This window comes from Struthio camelus, chromosome Z, assembly GCF_040807025.1.
Source record: "Struthio camelus isolate bStrCam1 chromosome Z, bStrCam1.hap1, whole genome shotgun sequence".
In the NCBI taxonomy this organism is placed as follows: domain Eukaryota; kingdom Metazoa; phylum Chordata; class Aves; order Struthioniformes; family Struthionidae; genus Struthio; species Struthio camelus.
Genome location: NC_090982.1, coordinates 23,451,835 through 23,478,308, shown reverse-complemented (window position 1 = coordinate 23,478,308; position 26,474 = coordinate 23,451,835). Strand labels below are relative to the sequence as shown.

The window sequence follows — 26,474 nt, the reverse complement described above, 5'->3', positions numbered from 1 at the left end:
TCTTTTATTTTTTAATGATTACATTTTAAGATGACTATTTGAAGTCAGACTCCTGCTTTGCAGCATCAATTTTTAAAAAGCTGTGGGTCTTAAGCGAAGGAATGTAAATGAATGTCAGTCCCCACTGGTAGATTTGAATATATAACTTGTTATTTAAAGAAAATAACTTGTAGTGTAAATGCCCAGAGAAGTTAGTTCTGAAATAATATCCAGAAGTCCATTCCATTTCATACCTTTATTTTGGCATCAGTGCCAGATATTTCTGTTTTCCATTGTGCCTCCTGCTTCCTCAGTTTCTCCAGGTCATTTAGCAGGTCAGCACAGCGTGTATTCAATCCCTTATTTTCCTCCTCCAGATTTTTTATAACCAGTCTGTTTTGCTCTTCCTTCTTCTGTGCACACTCCTCAGTGTCCTGTAGAACAGTACCATAAGGGCCGATAAACAAAAAAAAGTAAGAACTAATCAGCAAATATAAACTGTGCAGTTTTACCCTCACAGCAGCTTCTTCTATATTTGATGGCCAAGGTCACCTGTGTACTTTTATTGGCCTCTTTCATGCAGGTGGAAGGGTCATATTTTTTAGCTGGATGACAGCTTTGATGAGTATACATTTGCAAAGAGCCCATTAATTGATCAAGCTGCCTTTGATGCTGTCCCCAGCTATTTTTGAGACCCACACAGACATATCCTCCCAGACCTCGGCTTTATCAATTAATAATGCCAGTCCCATCAGAATCTAATTACAAGAAGCCACATCTTCACACTCCTACTTTCTTTGCTCCATTTCCATCATTAACTATTTATCTGAAAGTTATAAAGCTTGGATTCTAGGCTTTAAAGCATCTTCCTCAGAGTTGGCGTGTGAAACAACTGTGAGGTATAGCAAGGCCTAAGGCAATTTTTTCTCCAAGCTTGTCACTTTCTGTGCCACAAAGGCTGACATTGCTTAAAGAGCTACTTCAAAGCTACGGTCTTAGGAAACTATGTACAAGTCAATATACCTTAAGTTCTTGGCTTTTATCTTTAAATTTCTGGTTCAAGTTACTGAATTCATTCTTCAAATGGGCATTTTCCTTATCCGCAACAATCTTTCTCTGTTTTAAGTTGTTTATCTCCTGCTGCTGTCCCGAGAGCCTCTATCAAAAAAAAAATTTCTTAATAGACAAAAGGTAATTGTAAAAGAACGTGCATGTACTCATATCATTTTAGACCTAAGTCCTGTGTCACGTAACAATCTACCAGATGTCATTTTATAGCATTCTTTTTGATTCATTACTACTTAAAATATGCTTGAAAATGCATCATTATATAACACAGCAATGAAAACAGGGAACAGAGTTATCTTCCTGCCATCAAAGGGGCCCATAACTACAAATTGAATGGAACTTATTTAGTCAAGCTTAGACAAGGTTAAAGTCATCTGCAGAAATGATATTTCTGGTGGGAATTAAGAATACATTACAATATTTTTTCACTTGCACTTTTAACATTTCAAAAATCTGGCCAAAGAGTTGAACCTTCTCCAAATTTCATGAAAATAATGAGAAACAAGTATTAAGTGAAGGAATCAAAAAGATTATGATACAAAACAGTTGTATGAAAGGCATTAAATCTAAATAAAATTTACAGCTTAAGGCAAATAAGTCAACACTGTTGGAACACAGACAAAAATTTACTCTATTGCACATAACGAAATCTTACGGCCATTAGAAAAACAAATCCAACTTTGTGTTACGTCTGTATTCTGTTCTTTTAAGGCATTCACATTACACCATCTGCAATCTTAAATGTGTGTTAGAACTTTGCATTTTTATTCAGCAGTTTGATTTAATTTCATGTACTGTTACCTCAGCTTCCTAAATCAAAGTCGTATTTGATTTAAAGATTTTCCTAGCAGTGACATTATAACTGCAGTAAGAATCAGATGAAGTTTTTGTTTGAGAATAAAAATGCAACTGCCTTTAATATTCAGACCTAATGAAATTTATTCGATGTTTATTTGATGTTAAAAATCAAAAAGTACTTTTTGATTAGTCCACAATACTGCTGGTAACCCTTGTAAAGGTTTCTTAAAATACCATTTTCAACCTGCAAATGGTTAATTCCAATTCACATGTGTGCCAGACATGAAAAAAGAATAAAAATGTCTTGAAAACAAATATACATATAGACAATACAGCAGTCAGAGCTGAACTCATGTTCAATAACTATTAGTTTTAAACTCACATCTAATGATCAGGGCGAAAAGAGTAACTACATCACGACGGAACTCAAAGTAACATGCCTACAACTAGAAACATAACACACACATTACAGGTAGCAGCCCTTTATACAAAGCAAGCTGTGGAGGCATCAGCAGAGCTCGCTCAGTATGTTTATCAGTGTTAGTGTGTTGGTAGCCTAAGCACCCACATTCCATAAGGAAATTATCCACAATGGAATAAGCACAAAAGTGATTCCGCAATTTTGAGAGTCTGAATAGCAGTCTACACACCAGCTCCTCCTCAAACAATGAATGTTCTTCCTTCCTACTCTATAAAAATAATAAAACTGTTACTCAGCACAAAGTAAATCTTATCAGTTCTTTATTCTGTATCATGCTGTAACATTTGACAACTAGCTTAATACCCAATAAACAATCTGTTTCAATGTTACTGGAGTTAAATTGTATAAAAGCATTAATTGCCCCTATTCGATTGTAAAATTAAGGCTGATGTAAATAATTTCTTTACCAATTATTATTCAAGCAACTAATGAGCTTCTGTGGTATTCAGGCACCAGAGAAATATATTTCAGAATGTGCAGTGAAATTAATCTCTGTATTAAGCATATATCTCTGTCATTAGATATATCTATTACTTTATTTCTTCATGCATTGAATCTCTTTTCATTCTTGTTTTTGTTTTTACTAACATACCTTGGTTCTAACTTTTCTAAACTACTTTGAATGTCTCTTTCTCTTCTGTAGACCTCTTCCCTCCTCCCTTTTTTCTTTACATATTAAACTTTCACTTTTCTTGCAAGTCTTTTTATCGTCCTCTTCTATCATCTCCCAAAATCTTCTCTATATATTGTTCCTTGTTCCCCTATTTTTAATAGGTTTCATTTTTCTGACCAATACTGCCATCTGCACACTGTAAGACATTTATTATACAATGAAAAATGAAAGATATAACATAGAGGAAAAAAAAAAATCCAGGCAAGAGCAAACCCCACAGCTATTTAGCGTAATGAGAAAGGGAAGGGAATACAACTAAACTTCTGCAGCAAATACTGAAAATATTAAACAACCGTGAAAGAATGTTTACTAAATAGTGTGTGTGTGGGGGGGGGGCGGCCACATGAGGGTATTTTTTCCTTCCTACATGAAAATTCTCACTCTATCAAACAACAACAAAAAGATCTATCTATCTTTGTTCTATTTCAAAACTGATAGCGGCCACTGTGGAATTCAAAGAATATAGCAAACGATGTACTTTCTAACAGCGCTCTTTAAAAAGAAGGAAAAAAAATCATGTGAATGGGAACTGAAGAGAATGGACAAACAGGGATGGGAGAAATCAGAAAAGTGAAAGAAAATGTAGAAAACTTGTATTCCATAACTTCCTTTTTTTCCTCTGATATCATTAATTCAGATCAACCAACTAATCAGACCTAAAAAGTCTCAAAGGGTTCCATTAATACATCTTTCTACCAACAGTTCTGTCACGTAAAGACTCAGAAATGTGAAGATACAGAACCAGCTTGTATTTAAGACAGTGTTTAATTGTTAACTTAAGCTGAAAGTGTATGTGTATACGTATAAACCAATGAACAAAATTTATGGATGTACACAAACATGTACTTGAAAATAAACCTGAATATAAACAAAAGGGGATCAACTGAACATCAGCTTGTGCAAAACACTTTTCCTGTGTAACATTTTGTATACTCTTACTTTTTCTTCTAAGGAACTGAACTTTTACTCTCCTATCTGCTCATTTCACATGGTTAAGAAGAGGGGAAAAATGGGAACATTACTCAGGAGCCATGGCTGGATAGAAGTAAGGGTAATAAAAGAATTTCTTGGATACAGACAATTAAGTAAATTATCATCTGCCTTTGCCTGTGCAGCTGTTTTTGCACTTTGCTTCCTCAGCCTATGAATTACCTTATATAGTAAGAGGAAGAAAATAAAGGCTGACATCTTAGAGGGAAAACAAGTAGTGTTCCTTAAAGACCATCCTACTCTGGTACGCAAGTGCAAGAGCAAAAAAGCCCATAACTAGCCAAACACAAGGCAAACTCTCACACAACTCTCACACTCTCGCACACTCTCACAAAAAAGCCCATAACTAGCCAAACACGAGGCAAACTCTCACACAAGGTTTTTTTGACAGACTTCACCAGATAAGAACACTCATCCAGAGTTTATCGATTCTCATAGTATTTACTGGTTTTGTCTAGGTACCTTAAAATATAGTGTTCTGCTACACAATAACAATCTTAAAACTTACATTTTTCACTGACTGCAATCATATTGGTTTGAATAAAATGCAACAAAAAGTGTTTAATACGCTTTTGACAGCCTGGTGCTCAAGAACCGTAAAAAATATATAATTAATACAACTAGAATACACTTCTAAAGATTTTTCTATAGAAAAATTTCAAAATACAAGAAAGAAAACTGTATTCTAGAAGTGAATTTGCTCTAACACAAACTAAAGGAATCTGCTGTTATCCCTGAGCTTAGCTGAGAAGAACCAAAGAGCATCCCCTGGATGACACTGAAGTCCAGAATGCTCCAGGCAACCACACATACAAAGAAAAAAATATTCTGACCTGATGGAGCAGGTCTTTTGATGTCCAAGACAACTGTTATTCTAGAATTCATTATTATCCTTTTTCTTTGCACATCTTTAGCTACAATACAATAAAATTTCTTCCTTAATAGCATCAAATAATTTACTGATAGTAACTACAACTATTTCTTTGTCTATATTTAATACCAATAAATACGCAAGAAGCATTTGATTTAAACTTGTTATCCAATATGAATTCAACATAGTGTACTACCTTACATAAGACAGTGAAAGTAACAATGGAAACACTTGATTACACTAGAGGTCTGTTTTCAAAAAGAATGAGTTAGCATGCAGCTGTTAGGAGTTATGCATTGCTTGATGCTGTAGACATCATCACTGAATTGCTATTCTTAAGTGTAAGACTTTTCATTCATAAATAAAAAACATGCACAACGAACTTTGAAACAACAGTTATACATACTATTACTCTAAGTGTTCAAATTTTTACACTGTTGGGGTGGAGGTTTGTTTTTTTTTTTTTTTTTTGAGTTTGAAATTTGATCAGTGTATGACTGAACCAGGACTGTCTGCCCCTACAGAGATTCACAAACTATAGATAAAATGAAACAAAACAACTTTTAAGATGTTAACAGAGATGCCTACTGATAGTTTATCAAGTATGCCTACAAATCATTCTAGCAGAAATGCAAAGCTGACATGCACATGCCCCTTTGCTGCAGCAAAAGGTACAGAAATGCAATAAAGCACCTGATTTGTCATTCACTGCTGAAGCATTTAATTAAAAACTCAAGTCTCTACACCTCAGTATTACAAGTCTCAGTCTGTGACTGCAAGAAAGAGACATGCATTCAATCTCCACTACCAAAGTGATCACCTGTCTTCAAAGTATCAAATAATCATCTTGTACTTTCTTGGTTCTCATCCTTTAGGAGAAACTTTTCACTGTACAGCAGTAAGCTTTTGATATATCACATAAGAAATTAAAAAACGGGCACAAAATAACTAGAAATGATGACTAGAAAAGTTAAAACATTATTTCCAAACAGTGACTTCAAAACAGGAAAAGCTGCCATTTTAATGAAATTTGGACATTCTAAACTGAAATAAAACTAAATGAAATTATATTGCAACTTAAATAAATATGAAAGGATTATTCTTTTTCAAATATTTTTTCCTCAAAATTTCCACTTGAACATTTACATACTCAAATGTGTGTATATATGTATCTTTCCCTTATTTTTTCTCCTTTCCCCATCATACTCTCCTGAAAATTGGAGGTTGACTTTGCCACACTCCTAACTTCCTCCCTTCCCCTCTAACCTTCCCTTTTTCTAGCAGAAACTGAAGAATAAGTAGGTGCCATTGAAAAAAAATGTTTCATAGTTTTTCTTCCTTCAGCTTCTTCCATTTTCACTCCAGCTTTTTCAACCTTTTTTTAAATTAATCTTCACAGTTCTAAACTTGAACATTCATATACGTTTAACAAATAACATTTCCAGTCACATTCAAATATACTCCTCCTATAGAAAAAACAAAAGAAAAAATAAATCAAAGGCAAACAAAAGAAAACTGCTCTCTCATCTCATGACTATTCATTAGATTCTTTAATTAATTTTCAGATGTAGGATGAACAGAAGTTCTATGTAAATAATTCATGAAAATGTAACCATATGTTACAGAAGTCATTTGCTGCACTTTGCAATCTGTATGCTGTCCCTTCATAGTCTAAATGACACTAACCAGTTACAATCTAAAATGCAATGATTTTTAAGCCCATACTGCTCCTAAAGTAAAAAGCCATCAGTACAGGTACCTGATTCTCCACCTGATTCCAAAGATGGTGACAGACTGTATTCACAGATATTCATTCAACTTGACTCCTAAACTAAGACAGAATAAAAAAAAAAAAAAGTAATATTCCTGAAGAAAAAAAAATCCAGCACAGAATAATTAAAGTGGGGAAGTCACTTGACTTCCATGCCACCAAATTTGTTCTTTCTTCTCCCCTGCCATGGTTTTCCGGACTCCTTGAGATAAGAGTTTAAAGGATGTGCCTAATAAAAAGAATGAAGCTGCAACCAGGCATCCACAGGTTCCATTTCCACATGAATGGCAATTTTTTGAATGTCTATTTCTATCAATAATGGAGGTGAAATAAGACATGGTAACTTAAAGATGTACATAAGGAAAAAAAAACCCTTAAAACACTGTCCAATTCAAATGTGTTCACCTACCATTTACATGTTGGAGAGAAAGGGTAGGCTTCTTAAAAAGAAATTTCTGAATTCCAGGTAAAATTGTTACAGAGATCAGCAGATCAGAAATATGAACAGCTGATGTCATTCTGCAAATGGGGAATATCTACTTACTCCTTTGCCACTAGTGAGTCTTCCTCCTGAATTTTCATCCGACCCATAGATTAAAGAAGGGTCAAACAGTATAATCCACTGTAAATACTATGTTCCTTACTACTCTCTTTGGACTTGTCTGATATGATTAACTTAGTGTCTTTAGCAAAGTTGACTACCTTAATCAAAGCACCTGACAGAATTTTACATTTTTACAACATATAATGGAATTATACTGTGACTTTAAGTAGCGTACCACTCAGCTTTGTAACCCTAGCACCTCACTTCCACTATTAGCAAAAGAACCACGCCTAGCAAAGCACCTGCTACGTAGGTGACCACACTGACAAAACTTCGTCATGACATAAATCATTTCATTCCACTCACACTGCTCCTTACAGCTTCTCTGCTTCTTCCCCCATGCATTAGAAATACAAAGTTCTATCATTTTTTTCACTTCTCACAATCCCCTACAACGTGTTGCATCGCTTCTGGTTGTTACTTCTGCTGCAGAGGTGTGACAGAAGCAAGTGCAGCCAGCAGCTGAAGTAGGGATGTATGCTGTGTTTTTGTACTGACAAGGGAGCCAAGAAGTGTTTCTGGTACATGTGCAATAGGTTTGCCATCACCAAAACAAAAAATACACAAGCTCCTTCCCCTGCAAGAGGGCAAAAATTAGAGGCAGTGTTTCATTAAAACATATAGCTCCAAGACTAGCCTTACTGCCAACAAAGAAAATCTGCAACTTCATGACAAATCCAGGATATCCCCTAGTACTGCATGAATTGCAGTAATGCATCTGCCAGATTTAGAGATTAACTGGGCATTTTCCTCTATACTGTGACGGCTTGCAGGGCAACTAGAGCAAACAATGATAATACAACCAATATTGACAATCTTGGATATGCCACAACTTTAGTATCACCTTAACCATCAGGTACTATGAATAAATCCCCTTTCTCTTTTGTCGAGTAATTCTCTACACCAGGAGGGACTAGATTTTCTATGATACCTACAATACAGCACTGGAAAGCAGCACAGTTCAAAATACTTGCATTTTCTCTAACCTCTCCTCTGTCCTTAGCAGCTATATTTGGAAACTACTGAAAGAAGCAGCCCAGCCCATAGGGTCAGGCAGTAGAAATTCCAGAACACCTCCTCTTCTACCCTCCCACCCCATTCCAAAGCAAAACCAACAACCTGTTAAAATGAGCTTTTCTCACTGAAGAACATCAAAAAATACCACCTTGATAGAACTGGGTATTTTTTCTAACACTATCTTTCTCAGTAAAGGCTACACAAGGTCCTCAGAGTGAGCCAGTCTGTTCCTGGAACTCTGTATGGACTAAGAGGTCTGCAGCAAAGGATGCCTGTAAGCATTTATCCCCGAATTAGCAACTTTCACTACTCTCGTATATGCTGCCAGATCAGGTGTAGTAAACAAAGAATAGCTGTTGCTATCATAAACTTTTCTGATAAGCGCCTTCCTAACTGCGGTCAACAGATTCAAAAGGGCAGGACTTAACTTCAAAGGACTCTGTAGGCTCCATTATGCTACCTTAACTTAAGGGACAATTTGCTTGAGTTTGCAGAAAATCTGTGTGTTCAACTAAGAAGCCGTAATGTTTAGCAAGATTTCTCACCAACAATGTCCTTTCATGGAGGAAGGAAATTCAGCTTCACCCTCTCACAACCATGCTGACCTTACACACACACGTGTCCCTACAACAACCAGAAATGATGCTGAACATAGTTAAGGAGTCATTCTCGCCTACAGTAACAAAATTTTCCATCTGCTTTGAAACCATTTTTATTTCAAAGAAAAAATGGCTACCCCACTGTAACTCCAATTGGCTATGTGATAACTATTCTTACCTGAAGTGGACAACAGATTGTCAAAACTAAAACCCAAATCCTTAGAAGACAAACGAGATCAGAAAGATGAGGCCCTTGGAAAGATCTCTTTTTTCTCTTTTCCAGGCTTGAATATTGAGCTCTGTTAGTGTAAGAATAAAGCATTTCACACCAGTGGTACTGGCAGAGTACAAGTTACATCACATTTCTCTACTTGCTGTACTTTTTCCTGCCTAATCCGAGTCCATTTCAGCCTATCTTTGTTGAAATCTTTCTCAGAACAGGAAGGTCAAGTAATAAAGACCCAGAACCTTTAGACAACTTCAAGCTTGGCTACACAGGCAAATTAATGAAAAGATCAAGCATAGATTTACAGGATACCTGTACCAACACCCACTATAGCTGCTCTTTTGCACACTAAGTGCAAGCATAGTAAGGAAGGAATAAATAGCATACTCCCTCAAAATGGAGTAAGCTATCTCACAGAATGGCATTTTCAGCTTGCAAAGCATCCCTATGGGGAGTTCATACAAATGTACTAATGAGCTCCTAATTTACTGCTTATTAATTTCTTTAGACAAGCAAGCCCACAGCTATTAGCCATAGTCATCACAGTACCTAATTCAGGTAGCCTTGGATCAATAAATCAGAATCCACAATATTCAACCTGTGGAATTATAAGTATTTTTTCCTTCCTGTCTTCCTCACTCAGTCCTTATCCTAAAGGAGACTGCTTTGCTTCAGTTCAAGGAGAAGGCTAACCAGAAGAAGGCAGGCAACAAGGCACAAAGATTTATTCAGCTACAGAAGGGGCTACATAAAAGAAGCAGCTTCCAACACTGAAGGTTGTGTCCATTTTCTGAGGTATACCTTCAGTAAAAAAGCTTTTTTTAATGAAAAGAATGTGTTAGTACCCTTAGATATTGTTCACCTGCAACATTTATAAATCTCATTCACTGGAGTAACTTCTTCATAAAGAGTTTATAAACTCTGCATAATCTCATCACTACTGACGCATTCATCCAAACTCCCCATTACCAAAATTATTCTCATGTCCCTCATTACACCAGAATAATCAAGGTTATATGATACTGGAAATAAAATGTTAAGGTGGCAATAATGTGTATACCTTTGTCTTAATTTAATAACAGCATTTTACTACAAAGAAAAATAGAGTCAGGTGAAGGTCCAAAAGTTAAGAATGAAATTTATTAATGTTAATTAACGCTTGAAGGTAGAATTATGCTTCTTCCAATTGGGCCCATTAAAGGGGCTTTAATACAGATTTGCACAGCAAGCTGAAGATTTCCAAGTGCAGATAATGAGGCAAGCTAGTACTATTTTAACCCCTCTGGAGTATAATCAGTTGATAAGGTTTTGAAACATTACAAGGTCTAGGACAAAAAGATTAGCTTTAGTTCTTTCACATGAAAATTGAAAACTAATTAATTAAAATGTTATAAAAGAAAGAAAACATTGAATGTTATAGTTAGTCACCTTTAATTTTTCTAACATCTAAGGAAAGCAGATGAATATAATTTATCTATTGCATGCAGTGCAGTAGACTGAATTACTATTCTCCTACTGCCCTCTGAAAGTAGCAGTCTGAACAGCCTGTTGTGTCCCAAATTTTAACATATTCTTTCAAAAAGCTCGGTTTATTTAAAAAATAAGAAAAAAAAATCATGGAGACACATACAAGGTCAATACACCAGGTGGGAAACTTTTTCAAAGAGAGAGGAAAATAGGAAAAGATACCTGCAACAGTCAGCTTTCAGGAGAACAACAGTTAAAACTCTAGGAAAGGGTGTAAGCTGACGGAAGTCCACTTAAAGGCAGTTATATACTCTTTTCCTTGAAAAGGACACAGATAGCACGTATTTATGGCAAAGATACTACTGAGATAAGAGTTTTGGACCACTAATTTAATACTAATGTTAGACAAAAAGTGGTCAGTAAGATCCTGTTTTGCATTTTAGCCATTGATCTCAAAGGAGTTGAATTTCTACCTCATAGCATTAGGAATAAATACACATATGACAACTGAGGTACAGCTCTGGCAGCCAAGACCAGAAGTTACCAACCAACCAATTACAAACACAGTAACAAAACAAAAAAAGAAGACAGATGAAAAACACCACCAATTTATAAACACTTAAATAAATACTCATTTTTATATTCTATTTGGTATTCCCATTGCATCAGTTTTCATTAGAAAATTGCTTTAAGGTTGAGTTTCAACACAGATTGCTACAATACAGTGTTTTGTCATTGTACCAAACATCCAAATGATTTTATAACAAGTTCACATTAGAGCTACAGGACTCTAGAATTATACTTTTGCTACTGTAATGCTACTTGCAACAATATTTTCTAGAAATTCTACATGAAAAAGAAAATTTTTCTTCATGTCTACTATTCACTAGTAAGCCTACAATCTTAGCAGCCATACATTTCAAAATAAAAACAAATTTTAACAAGTTTTTAATGTTAGAACTAAAGAAATTTAATGTATAAAACTCACAATAAAAATGTCAATCATTAAAAAAACAAATAATGTATTTATTTGAACTTCAAATTGTTATTCTGAAATATTTCATATTATGATATATTTAAAACGTTCACTACAGTATGTAGATATACAATAAACCCATGAAAAAGACATTTATCAAAATTATACCAATTTGATTTAGCAAAGATGCACGATAGACTGAAATGATATTAAAGCGGACAAAAGGTCAATGTATGTACTCTGTTCCAAAGTTAGACACCAGAATTTTTGCAAAGCTGTAACTTAAATTTTTATCTTTAAAATCACAAATTCTGTTCTCATGCATATTTATACACAATCTTTTCCTGTGCAAGTTAGACAAAAGTGATTAAAGACTATATTACTTCAAATGTATGTTTCTAAATTAAATATTTAGTCAATTTTCAATTATATCCTTAAAAAAGAGGAAAATCAACTAGTTGTAATATCTTAGCACAAATAAAGTTAATTTGGTTTTCAGCATTGAATATGATTATTTCTATTTCTCTATTTATATGCATCTCACTCAGCATGTAAGGAACATTTTCTTACCTACAGTCATTTTAAAAGGGGTCTTTATTGTGACAGGACAAAGTTTAAGTAAAATACAGGAGAAGAGGCATTAACTCCTACTTTTCTTTTAGGCTTTTGTTGCTGTTTCTGCAGCAACATCAGCTTACATATATGTCAAACTATGACAGATGTCATTTATTTGCTTTTTCCCCTTAGTCACCATGGAGTTGTACGATTAACTGCTCAGCAGCCACTGAGAAATTACTAGTAAATAGATACCTAACACAGAAGTTGTTGTTGCAACTGATATCCTTGTGTGATGATTAAAAGCGAAGGGGGAAACAGAGATAAAGACTGGATAATCTCACCTTCATAGAGATAATAGATTGGAGGTAGCAATATGCAGCCTTGAACTGTTGCTGTCTGCACATTACAGAAACGAACTTCCATTGCCATCACAGTGCCAGAACTGACACCTTCATGAACAGTACTTTTGCAGGTTAATTATACAAATAATATCCCTTCTCTTTAGATAAAGAAAGAACAAACAAATCCAGGAAGATAAAATCAATGAGAATGCTCACAGTTTCCTCCCTTAGTACATTGTTCCCTACGCTAAATGCAGTCTTTGATTACTTGCTGGGTCTAAACCATTAAGAATACCCCAGGAACTCAATTGATCCCCCTGTTGTTTCAATCCCCTGGCATCTTGGAAAACGGAGAAGGCAAGAATGGCAGAATGATACCACCTACTGCCTTCATATAGAGCACTCGTCTTGGTACTGCATGGTGCCCTTTGCCAACCCCAAAGAAGTCAAAGACCTATCCTTGAGAAGCCTGTGTGAAAAAGACTGCATTACTCGTGCATTTAAGCTGCTGCTGTCACTGAAAGAGCGGCTTCTGCCCCCTCATCAGTTAACTCTTCCAAAGCTAAGCCAAGCCTTCTCTTCCCTAGTTGCTTCTCTTCCTTAGTTTGTTACATTTTCAGCCCCTCTCCACTTCCAGAGAGCTACAGCCTCACTACCTATCAGTTTCTGATTTCTAATCAATTTCAGTCTTAGCTTCCAGAATTGATTAGAATCCACAAATAGCAAACTCATGGAGAGGGATGATACAGGTCCAAAAGTTGTCACAGCAAGTAGCCCTTCTTACATGCTCCTGAATACGTTACGGAATACAAAGTCTTATAAGCTTCTTGTACATATATTTTCCCTTTCAGCTAAGAACAGTAAATAGGTTAGAACTGCAGGCCTAATCATGCATAACTGTTTAATAAAAATTAAGTACATATAAGCACCAGATGCACTATGAATCATACTTACAGCTCCTGAGGAGACAGCAATATACAGAAACTCCAGCCACTGATTTAATGCAAAATAAAATAGGTGAATAATCTCACTTCAGTGGTGTTTCCAGTCAGGCAGCAAGTGCATTCGGTTTACTTTTAATAAATCTGAAGCAGGAAAATCCAATTTACATGAGTTTACAGCATTAGCTACAATATGGACCTCATTCCAAGAAAGACTGTCCTAAAGGCAGTCGGAACCGTGAGGAAAATTAGCAGTCAGCCTTTTGTCCCCGTGAACTGCAGGATTCAGACACTGGAAAGCATACCGAACCTCCCGTGTTCTTGCTATCCTTGTTATCGCTAACTCTCTCTCTCCTTCTCCCTCATCCCGCTTAGTCCAATTACAACTTCTTCATATTAACATCCTTAATAATATTAAAAAGGACATTCCGCTCACCTCAGTTTTGAGAGGGCAGTTTTTGAGGTTTATAAAGAAAAGAAAGGCAAAATGGTTATTGCGCTCTCTCAGTCATTTAGTACTTGTTAGCGTTGGATTTCATCAGCATAATATTTCAAATCCTATGAAGAGTTCAAAAGCTTTGACTACTCTAAAGAATTTTGATTTTTAGAAATTTAACTCACGTTCCCTCAACTTCACCAATGGCTTGGCTCAATACATAAATTTCATTTCATTTTTTACTGATGCAAAGTATTCAAAGTTCAATAAAGAACACAGATGACACAAGACTGTCAGTATTGTTTTATAGTTTATGCTAACACTTAATTTACATACTGTTATGCATTAGTAACACTAAAATATATAGTTACACCTCTTTTAGGTTACAATATGTTTTAGGGTACTATGTCCTCACCTATTCTGGAAATGTCTAATGTTGGCTTACCAGCGTAAGATTTGCCAGGATGGCAAATCTTTCCACAGCACAGGCACACTACAAATCTAAACCTCATCAGAACCTTCCTAAATTACAATACGCATACAGAGACAGCACGCGCAGAAGCATGAGCTTTGAACACTGAGCTGACAACCAATAAATTTGGGTCAGTCAGTAAATCAGCAAGCACGTCATGAGCTAAAACTCTTCAGAAAGTTTCATTTGAACGCACAGAAACTTCTTAAGTGAAAGACCAACTGTTTGAACAACTCCCTCAAGCTTAACTAATACTTTAGCAGAAAGTTACCATCTCTGAGTTATCTGTGACTTTCACCTTAAGACACAACAAACTATTTTCGTACTTTAGCAATGGCATTAGATTTGTTTCTTAAAAGTTTTCTTAACTGCTCAATTTAAATATAATACAAACCTGTTCTAGAGTTTCTATTTTGCTGTCTTTGACTTGCAAAATTTCTAGTATCTTTCTGTCCTTGACTTCAGCTTTCTGCTTTTCCCTGGAAATAAACAAAAAATAAACACTTTATTAGTCATAATTTGCAGCTAATCATTTGAATTTTTCATGTCCTGATAATGAATGTCATTTTAAAGCACAGAAAATTAAATTATCTGAAGCTGACAGGCCCTGCAGAATTAATCAGGAAGCATATGGCAAGTGACAGCAAATTACATCTGTAAACAGCTAAGACAACTTTATTCTAAAAGAAACAGAAGAAAGAGGCCTTACAAATATCATTTTTAAACACCTGAAGTTATCTGTCCTTCTCCCCAAATGCACAAAGTGTACTTGTTTATAGACTGAACAAAATGTTTTTTTCCCCTTATTACAACATAGAGACACTAACCTGTTGCAGCCTGTGAGTCTTACAATCAACTACATGGCCTTTCTCTGTCTGAAACAACACTTTTTAACACTAGGGATGATTATTTTAAGTCAACAATATCCTGCACATGGATAGAATCTACAGTTTGGGGTGTGGGGAGGAAGGAGAAGAGGGCTGGGAAGCCTGGGTAATGGACATGACCACCGTCCCTGCTATTCGGTTAATGAACACAGGGCTATAATCATATTCACAATAGTTTATAGAAAAAAGAACCAGCTGATGAGTTGTTAACACTTTCTAGAACACCTGTCCCAACCTCATTTCATCACTGCCCTTTTTCAAAGCCGAGCTTTAAATGCTGATACCTTTAATAGCTTCTCTTCTAGACAGAAAAGCAATGTTAAGATATTAAGCCTATACAGATTCTCTAGCACAAGACATATTTCCCATCATATTGAACTCTCACTGAAGGTCTGAGAAACACACTACTTTCCTCCCAAGAAGTGGCCAAATAGTTAAGGCATTCCCAATACCACAGCTGACAGAGAAGCAGAAACACACTTTCTTACCATCCATGCTCTAACACTACAGCTGAACTTCCATTACGGCTGGGCATAAGCCGGCACTGGAAGGTATGGAACCATATTCATGGAACTTATACTTTACAAAATGGAAATATGACCAAGGACGAAGGGAACGAAAGAGTGCTGTCGCCAAGTTTGTGAATCTGGATCAAGAGTAGATAACTACAAGAACATTCGGTTGTTTGCAAAGGGCTTGATTTGCAGAAACACAAAGTGTTTTGTAATAGGGACCAATAAGGGTAACAAACTGCTACAATTCTGTTTCTCCATCACTATGTATTACTGCATATTGTAGGGTTATGAGTAGAGATTTTGAAAGATAAACCATTCTGCTCCTAATGCCCTCATACCATGCTTTTCCAATAACGTGTTAAAATACTTAGTGCGATACTGAGTAAATTAAGATTTAAATAAAGATGATGTGGAATTTAAATCAAAAAGAGTAAACTTGTCAAAAACTCTAGCGATAAGATCTTCTAATAGTGAGCAATACAAATACAATGGCACTAGTGTGTCACAGTATTACTAGGAAAATTATTACTAAGAAAAGCCTAAATGAAAATATGCATATTTAAGTTACTTTTAGGTAAGAGGAAAAAAAACGTCAACAGTTGGATGGACAAGAATTACTTTCTTTATGGAAGCAGATTTTTTTTTTAAAGGGCTGTAATGAACAGGGAAAAGTAAAACTATGAACAAGTACTCCAGGAGATACTTCATCATTTCCTTTTGTGTTGTTTATCAAAACTCTGTGCTTAACATTTGAACAAAGACAGAAAGCTTAACAGAAAAATGCATATCAGATCCTGGCCTCAAAGCATTTGATACCCTGCAGTCAGAAAGAGTTGCCACAATGCCTTGCTTAGGACGACACAAGTAGCGAAATATACAGTACAGTCAATCTTTCCACAGTTTATTCTTAACATCTACCAAAACCGAAAGTAGACTGCAATTACAGAGATCCATGCAGATATGAAGTTACCTTATGTATTTGGAAAGGTTACACTGTGACATCCTTTGAAAAACATAATGATAAAAGAGGGAGTGGAAAAAAGAAAACAGAACAAACAGGTTTCATAATACATGACACAATCAATAAACTGACCCACACTGGGAAAAAAAAATCTAGTAATGCACAACTAGTTTACAGAACTTAGGCTTTCAGTCAGGTTTTAAAAATGGTTCTAGTAAAATAATTTTTGGTGATAATATAAACTATTCGACCAAAAATATATCAGACAACTTTGAAAATTAGGAGTTAGTTTAAAAAACTTTCTGTGAACGTATCCATTCTATAAGTGCTTATCATAGCATTATGTCCGTGTTTCTGTAACAGGTATACAGCTGATGATAGGTATCATCCACTGTCCTGCAACTTAAAGGAGCCAACAACATGTTCCCATTTAAAAATCCCAACACTTCCTCGTACTTCATTTGCTCTGTGGTCCATAATGACTATCAGCTACTATCCATTCTCAAAGATAATGGTCGCCGTTCACAAAACACACACATTTTAGGAATGAGGTATCTCTCTCCTAGGAGCATACTACACCATAATCTATCAGATCAAGCGATGCATCAAGGACTATATCGATTTCTTTCCAAGTATTATGGCACTCAAAGTTTTTTCAGCTCTTAATTACAATCACACAACTTATGAATTTAAGATTAGACATATGCATAAATACTTTCCTAGATCCAAAATTTTAAAAGCTTCAAAAGACAAAAAGCAAAGCATCTCTCTACTACAAAATATAGTAAAAATAGTAATGTGTAGACATAAGAGGTTACAATGCAAAATACAAGTTCCATGAACTACTAAATAACATTGTATTCTTTCCTCAAAAGTATCCTGGCTTGACTGCTGACTGATATGCCCCATGCAACGCTTTGCTCCTAAAGTGCTGCGTTTTCTTCCCCATTTTATTTCAACTCTATTTCCTATACCACCTGAAAGTAAACCTTCGCTCTTACCAGTCATTCTACAACTACTATCCACAATCTCTCTGCCGTTGTGTTCCTCACTCCTCTAACCACTACCTCCTCTCAGAAAGTCAGCTTTTTTCAACACTAAGCCCAATTAAACACAAATACTGGATAATTAACTAGTCTCTTAATTCAAGTATGCAATCATCCCTTGAAAGTTTATTAAACTTGTTGTCTAATGGATTAGTTGATCTGAAAATCTGATAAGCCAGGTAGATTTCTCAAAGCAAGCCTCAGAAGAACTCTATAGCTTTTATTTCTTTACTGTAAGAGGGAATTGGAAGAAAGTGAATAAGCCAGCAAAAGACCAAGAACCAACCCAAAGAACAAGCTGCTCTAGAGATCTGAAAAGCAGCATGCACAGCTAATTCTGATGTTTTATTGGTATTCGAGTACTTACGAAGCCCTGCAACTTTAGGACAAAGCTGCACCAAACAAGCTTTAAGACTGTGGAGGCAGCCAGACAGAGGGAGAGACTTTTATTAACAAGTGAAGCAAAAGCGGTGTGTATGTAAGTAGCCATACATGAACACCTAAGCTAGTGATTCCAACTGTACCTTTAACTACAGTTATTTTCCCTATGCATCAGATGCTCAGTCAAATTCTCCTTTGAACAAAATTGTCAAGGAACAAAGTTTGTAAATACAGATCTACATTTATCATAACAAATAGAAAACCGTGCTAACGCCACCACAAATAGTTTTAACGTGTTATCACACAGCTAAAGAAAAAGAAAACCCAGTTATCAGAATGTAACATACAACGGATGTTGTCAGCAGCCTAAAGCGTAAGTTAAAACCTCATATCAGCTGCTCCTCCTGGTGGCATAGGATAACTTCCCACACTCATTACAAGACAGCTCCCCACAGTCCCTCTAGGTAATATGACTGCAGCTTACTGGATCTGCTGTTGCGCCTTAAAATGAAATTTGGTATGAATAGTAGCAACTCCCCCCTCCTTTTTAGGAGGATAGCAAGTATGCAGATAATTTTTTACTGATTTTATTATTCAGCTGTTATATATTTACAATATATTAAAAAAATCCACTGGAATATGGAAAAAAATTCAGGCACTGTCAAGAAGCTGATGATGATCAATGACTGAGACAAACTCCTGTTTAGCTAATTAGAACCACTGATGAGCAATAATGATGTGAGCTAAGAATATTTGCAGACTTCTTTAGGATGAAAAATGGAGTGAAGAGAGGCTGTCAATTTGTACAAGTTTTAAGCTCCAATCACTTTTCCCACAGGTACCACCTTTTTTAAATGTTTAACACAGCTGTACTCAGCCACACAGATTATCTAGATTCCTCTTTCCACAAAAACAAAGAAACAGAGAAAATAATCTTAATTAACATTTTTTCTGTGTTATTATCTCTGCTATGTATTATGCAACAAGACAATAATATTTTCTAAGATTAGTCCCATTTTTAATGGCTTGTCAAAAATAAAATATTAGACTATGAGGAAACATTTAACTATGAATGAAATGTGAGAATAGAATAACCACATAAAAACCTTAGGATTTTCAAAATCAAAGGTTTGGCGAATTTTAAGATACTGAGATTCCTAAAATCTTCAGTGAAAGCAGTCTGGGAAAGAGGCATTTTTTTCTCCTACCACAGGTCTTAATTTATAATCAATCAAGCAATTAACCATTTGTCAAGAAAAATAATTTAGATCTGAAAATAATTATTCAATTTTTACAACAATTAAATGAAAATAATTAACTAACAAAAGATTCAGCTTGCTATTCACGGGTTTCAATAAATACCTCATTTCAGCTTTACCATTAGGAGACTTTTTTTTTTTTTTTTTTAAACTACTAACATAGGATCTACAAATTTGACCTTAAATATCTAAGAAAGTCAAGGTTATCCTGCCAACTTTGAGCTGTGTAGTTTAAAAAACAAACAAATAAACAAAAACCCAACATATCACAGGTTATATTTTAACACTATATAATTAAAAATAAACTGTTTCTAGAAAAATTGCTGGTTTTGAGGGAATTTTTGGGGAATCTGAAGGGCTACAGAATTAGAAAAGTTATACAATATCAGTTTGCACGGTGCAGCATTTAATTTGGTTATCATGTCTTCTGTTCTGACTGCTTTGCAGACAGACTTGATACAAGTGCATACTTTCGCTCTTGTTATTAAATAGAAAATAAATCATCCATATACAGACTGAAGACGACTCTCATTACTGTACATATGGCACCAATATCATAGTTTACTGTGTACAGACATATCCCTGTGCTTGCACAGTCAGTAGTTAGTAGAAACAGAGCTTAAGCCTTGCTCTTTCAGTTGGAAATGTTACCATGTTTCTGTGTACCTATTAAGAAAAGCAGATGAAAAAAACCAAAACTAAAAAAATTTTCTTTTAGTAATGCAGTTTAACTCCCCCTCAGACCTAGAAGTGAAAAATATCTATGCTTCACAATGTATTTCTCAATTGACACATATAATTAATTATTAATTTCCCCTTTTTTAACTTCTAATACTTACAAATAGTGCTTTTAAAAGATTTAAACAGATGAGGCAAAAAAAAAAAGGATTTAAATAAATATCAAACTTCCAGATAGAAGTAATTTTCTATAGCAAAATTGCATAAGCCTATTTAAGTTTTGTTAAAAAAAGTATAGAAAATTTTTCTTCACAAAATTCTTATTTCCTTAAATACCAAGTTATTTATTTATAGAGCTATATTTGCTATCTATTCTGCTATACGTATCAGAATTGAAAAGTGTCATTATAGAAAAGTATGCATTTGTCTTGCATTTTTAAGTTGATCGATTCCATTTACTAGATGATTTATTAAAGGTCTCTTATTTTAAGCAATATACATACAATACTATACATATTTTTACACTAAGGAGTACAGAAAATTAAACGACATTTTTCCTTAATAATTTTGCAAACATTTTTCATCTAAAATACACAAGCTTCTTACAGTGTTCAAAATATCAGCACTTCAGAACAGACTGTTTTAACATCTGCACATCACCAGGGTTTCCCCTAAGGATTTTTAAATGATGCCTGCCTGTGCTGAATAAAGTGCTAACTTGCACCTTGCATTTCAAACTGTGTCCTGAGCAGCCATCCAGTTGGTACAACACCAGCTGAATTCCCAGAGGCCACTGTTCAATCAGGCTTGACTGCAATTATCATGTCAATATTTTGTGCTCCGATATGCAGATATGCACACATGCAAGCTGCATAATACTTTCTTCTCCATGGAATGTTGACTTATGTTCAATGTTCTGAGAATTTTTAATGAAATAGGATATTAAGCTTTCATCAACTGTAGACAATCACAATTATTTGACCTTAGATAGAAAGGTTATACCCTTACGCTCTATTATTCTGTCCACTTTATTGAGTGATAATAACTTGGGAGTACATTCTATTTTAAATTCAGAATGACAAAATGGCAATGCACCTTTGAAATGTGTCAACTCTTGCTTACTACTTAGTTCTCTCGTCCAAATTAGCAGGAAGCAGAATGACAAGAGTAAAATGATAAGTGCTGTAAAAAAGCTTCTGAAAGCAATTTATCATCTCTTTGAAAGATGCGAGTTGCAGCTCTTTTATTTTTCAATTAACATCAGCAATCTATATTGCTCATATATACAGAACATTCACTGATCCTTTTGCACAGGAAGTATGTCTTCTTTGTACATCTGCTTATCTTCACTCAGTGAGGAACCTACGACAACCTGATGTTTAACATTGATTTGACAATGCGCTATCCACAATACAAGTATAACGATGCAACAAACTGCAGCATAGTAAGTTTCTATGATACCATTTCAACAGTTCTTCAGTTATTTCCGAGCACTTGCTCTTCAGTCTAGTTTCACATCCTCAGACAGAAATAACTTCCCAGGAATAAGAACAGAATCTTTATAAGGCTGGAGCTAGCATTCAGATTCTCATTGCCTCAAACTAAAAGTGAGTTTATCAAGTCTTGTAAGACATAACACAATTGGATTTTAGGCATGGAAAACATAATTAAGGCAAGCCTGTATGTGTTTGCAAGGGTATAATCTACAATAATACAATCCCCATCTACTAAGTGTTTATCACTGCCACAGTCTGATCACTACTAGATTCAACTGCATCTCCCTTTCATAAGTGAGTGAGCCAACTAGAAGCCTGAAAAGGAAAGCCAGAATCAGTTCATCCTTTCAAGATTTTATGTATTAGAAAAGTCTCAGGGAGGGCTCCCAAGGTTTACATAAAGGCTTCAAAATCTTTGATAATCTAATCTGAAACCTAACTCTATTTGAGCTTTTATATGAATTTACCTGTAAAAGGTGCTAGAAAGTACCTTTTTTTTAATTCATCATCAAAAAAATTGAGTGTTTCAAAAGGCTTCAGTGAACTAGAAATAGCATGTTTTTTTTACATAATACTGAGATCAATAGTATTTAAAGTAGCTTGAAAGTACACTAACATGAGATATACTTTTACAGTCGCTTGTTTGAAAATACCTGGAGGCTTTTACATATCCCAAAGGCATTTCTCATTTGCACAGTAAAGATAATTTTTTGTTTATATCTGAATATTAAAATGAGAATACAGCTACCCAGCAAGAACTGCAAAGACTGCTGAATTCCAGTAATACACCAATGATATTTCACTTTTAACAGCACAGCCATAAAAAGGCACCAGTTATATTTTTACATTTTTAGGGCAGGTGAACTTCTATTTTGGGACTATGAAAGCATTTCAAAATAGCAGTCAAATAACAGAAACCTACTCTTAATTTCACACCACCACCCCGCCCCAAATTATACCCTTTATATTTTTCTGTAATACTTGGGGACGGAAAAGGTACTATAAATAATAGCATCTAATGCTAAAAATGTAAGTTACCTAACTATATGGCTAGCACTACCCTTTCAATTTCTTCCAATATATGGTAGATAATATTAATAGGCTCATCATCCATATGATATAGGACACAGGATGACCTATTCTTTTGTAAATTCTGTTATGTTCCCATAAATAGCTGCCCTGTATTCTCAGATAAACTCTAATGAAGACAGATGACTCAGTGAGCACTGAAAGTTAGTTAGTTAGCTAGTTATGGAATTTACAGTGGCAAGGACACACTGGAAAAATTACACTATGCAAAAATTTGTGCTATTGATGTCACGCAGTCACAAAGAAAAGCAATAGAAGGTTGACATCCATTTCATCCTATCTGCATCCATTTCAAAATTTCCTAGTAAGCTGAGACAAGATACAAAACCTTATTGGCTTCGGTAGGATGACTGAGTCAACAGTCCATAATATAGATGAGAGGGGAAGAAAAAGTCTCTGGGAGATTTGAGTTATTTTTTCAGATTTCTTTAAGTGTAAATTTTCAGTTTGCAGTTCTTGTTTGGGACAACTATGTAGAATGTAGAAACATTTGCTGTGAGCACCACAGATACTACCTGCTGAGCGACTCACTTCAGAAATCATTTTCCTTATAAATGTTTTTTAGCAACCTCGTGTAATTTTTCTTTAAACCTGCATGTTTTTGGTAGATCAACAAAACCAGAAAATTACTAGTTCTATAGTTTTCTGGCTGGCAGCAATGCCAAGGTAGTAGATTCCAAGGTAATCTAATTAACATACCTGAACTGAGATATAACAGTTCTGCGCTAATACCAAAATTTTTATTTTGTGCTGTAAGGTAGGGAATAGGACAAACATTTTCTAAAATGAGGAGAGTGCTGAAAGGAATGAACAGCCTAGGAAAAAGATAATGAAAACTATAGCTGGAAAAGTTAGGACAAAAGACATGGAGCAGTAACGCGAAGGTGCAGAAAAGAATTTTCACAGATAAAGTTGGGCTAGAAATTATTTCCAAATTGGCAATTAGACCCTTCTCAACCAAAAGAGATGAAGCTATATCAATTAAAGAGAAAAGCTGCTCTACTTATACATTAATGTTAGCACTAATATACTAATAACATACTTTTTCTCCATCTGCCAAAATCAAAGCAAACCCAAAGTTCAAAGAAGTGATTAATAAAATTCATCTATACTGAATGGGTTTTATCCAAACCTATTCCAGGATTCTCTGCGGTAATGATAGCACCTAAAGAAATGCTACAGAAGCAATCTTTCCTTCTTAACTCCATAACGCTGAGAAAGGTATGATACAGCTGTATGGCCTTGAGTTCACCCAAGCTGTTCTAAAGCATCAGTGTTCTTCTAAAGGAAGAAGGGAGGACATAAAAAATTGGACAAGAACCTGAATATAAGTATGCTGTCATGCTTTTGCCTAAGCATACCAGTCACCAGCCTGTCCATATAAAGGCCAATACAAGCACACAAAATATTATGTTGATCTTCAATTTCATACAGAAGAGACAATTTTTATAAATGGCAAAGGTAGGTAGAACACTACAAACGTCACAAATATTTCCTATCACAATGAAAAAAAAATTAGCTCGTTATCATTCTTGTATGCGACAAGGTGGCATCTAAAAGCCCCACTTAAACATAGAAGTTCACTGCAACTATCAGGATAATTCATACACAATCACAATTTCTGTTCTAAATTAAGCACAACCTACATCAAAGCAAAGGAAAACAACCAAGCATAAAAACATTCCTAGGCACAAAGTAGGATAAACAAATAATGAAGACATACTATATCTCATACAGACATACAAGAGCCCAAGACCGTTTATTATATCTAACTTTTTTTAAAAATATGTTTTTTAACATCCCTATGCTTGACTTTGTCTTAAGATCCTGATGATCTTTATATGCAACACCAATAAAAAAAAATATTGATGAGCCTGTACACTTCCCACTACAGTACTGTTTTTAACTTACTAAATCATGTGTGAATGGGCTCAAATTTTCCATATTTTTAAAGTATCTGTATGAATGAGGATAAGCTAAAGTGACTTTAAATGATTTTTTTAAAGTTTTAATTACATGATCATATGCTATTTTTTGATAAAATTTTCATTGCTTAACGCAATGCAGAAGATGCACAGACGATGGGACAACATTACAGCAAATGCACTCCAAGCTAAAGAACTAACACTCTATTTTCAAAAGTTGAGGAATGTTAACTAGTCAAGTCAAGAAAAGAAAGATGTAAACAAACAAAAAAAAATGCCTTTTAAGATTAAAGCAGTGAACAGATACCCCAAAAAACTAGAATCCCTCCTGCTTCTATGACAAGCTTCACAACTAATCTTGGCAGCTATTTAAAGCAATTTTCAAAGGCAACATCTAGCTTTTTCTTTAAAGAAGATGAAGAAAAAATAAAAGAAGAACCCAGGGCACCCTAAGAGACACAATCAAATGATTAAGTTCTAAGACAGCTACATTATCATCTCATTCACATTTTCCCCTACCTTTGGCAAAGAAAAAGAGAGTCATATGTAAATATTAACATTCAGAAACTATCAATGACATACTGTGATGACTAATTAATATTTATAGTAGTCAGATGCTAATGGATATGTGCCATGAGGAAATTATTTTCATTAATATCCTCTAAGGAATATAATTTAAGCTGCATAGTCATCTTTTGTCTTGTGAAGTCTGAGGCTTTCACTTTTTTTAGAGTAAACATACACAATCGAAACATAGAACTGCTATCTAACTTCTTATGAAACTTGAATGTCATTTACCTCCTTTTGCTGTTTCAGCAGAAGAATAAGAATACGCAGTATGCTTATAATCTGTTTCAAGAATTGAATTCAATGCCAGCACAGCAACCGCAGCAAAAATAGATTTTAAAGCATATTTCAACTTGCACCAACAAAAGGAAATTAGAACAGGTACAATGTACAAAACTTACAACTAAAAAGTATAAAATAAAATTTTGATAAATATTTGATAAAATTTAACAAGGGAACTTTTGTAACGTTATTTTTAAAATTTGCATTTTCCTAAATTAAAAATTACTTACCTTTCTACAATCAAGCTGACAGCTTGTGTAATATCTGGATTTGACACTTGAAGACGTTTCCACAAAGACCATACAAATTCTTTATCAGCCTTAAAAATGGAAATAAAGACAAAAATACATCATATGTATGCATAACCTTGAAAGCAATAGTGTGCATGTTCATAGGACAATTATTTGGAAACAAAAGCAAAAAAAAAAAAGCTTAATTTTAGTGAGAATCCCAGCAAATTACTCACCTGTAATTAAAACCACAGAAAACAGTTCTCTGGATGGAGAAAAGATTTAACCACACAGAATTTTAGAAGGAAGACTAAGAACAACAACCGACATTAACAGTATAAAACATGACATAAGGCAGTAGCAGTCAACATTATACACAAGGCTGCCTTTTGCTGTACCAACTATTGGCACTTCTAGCAGCATGCTACAATTTCTATTAATGAACAGTGAGTTCATTAACACCTACTTCAAAATTAAGCTTGGACACTGGTTTTCTCTCCACTAAGGGAAAAAAAAAAACATTTTTCTTCAAAATTAAAGAAAAATAGAAAAAGGTTAGATACTTGAATCTTTATCATATGCAGCTCTTCGATTTTACTTTAAAATAGACAGCAAATCAGTCTTTCATCACACATGCCCAGCTAACCTGTATCATATGAAGGCTTCTAAGAAGATTCTTAAGTGAGACCAAGAAAAATATAAAATTAATATAAACTAAAAGCTTTTCAGGATAAGTAATTATTTTGCTCTGGAGTACTTTTAAACCAACAGTTATATTACTGAAAGCCCTCATATAGATGTTGTAATATTACAAACAAAAAAACAGAAACTATTCCTTACATAAAAATTTTAGTATAAAAATTGGCAAAAGATGAAGACAGAACAATAAC

At 34.8% G+C, this 26,474-nt stretch overlaps 1 protein-coding gene across 10 annotated transcripts in view; it reads right to left on the bottom strand.

Annotated features, from left to right (window-relative positions):
- CNTLN (centlein) overlaps nt 1-26,474 on the bottom strand; it is a 199,158-nt gene that overhangs the window by 155,047 nt on the left and 17,637 nt on the right. For 6 of the 10 annotated variants that reach the window (XM_068928897.1, XM_068928896.1, XM_068928893.1 and 3 more), the window contains exons 2-6: nt 25,585-25,673; nt 14,663-14,747; nt 13,374-13,412; nt 1,003-1,137; nt 234-413 (exon numbers count right to left, since the gene is read on the bottom strand). In XM_068928897.1, coding sequence (XP_068784998.1) covers nt 234-413; nt 1,003-1,137; nt 13,374-13,412; nt 14,663-14,747; nt 25,585-25,673 — 528 coding nt within the window. Of the gene's footprint in view, nt 1-233; nt 414-1,002; nt 1,138-9,029; nt 9,151-13,373; nt 13,413-14,662; nt 14,748-25,584; nt 25,674-26,474 lie in introns of those variants that run through there. The other 4 variants (XM_068928901.1, XM_068928894.1, XM_068928902.1 and 1 more) reach the window with 2 other exon arrangements.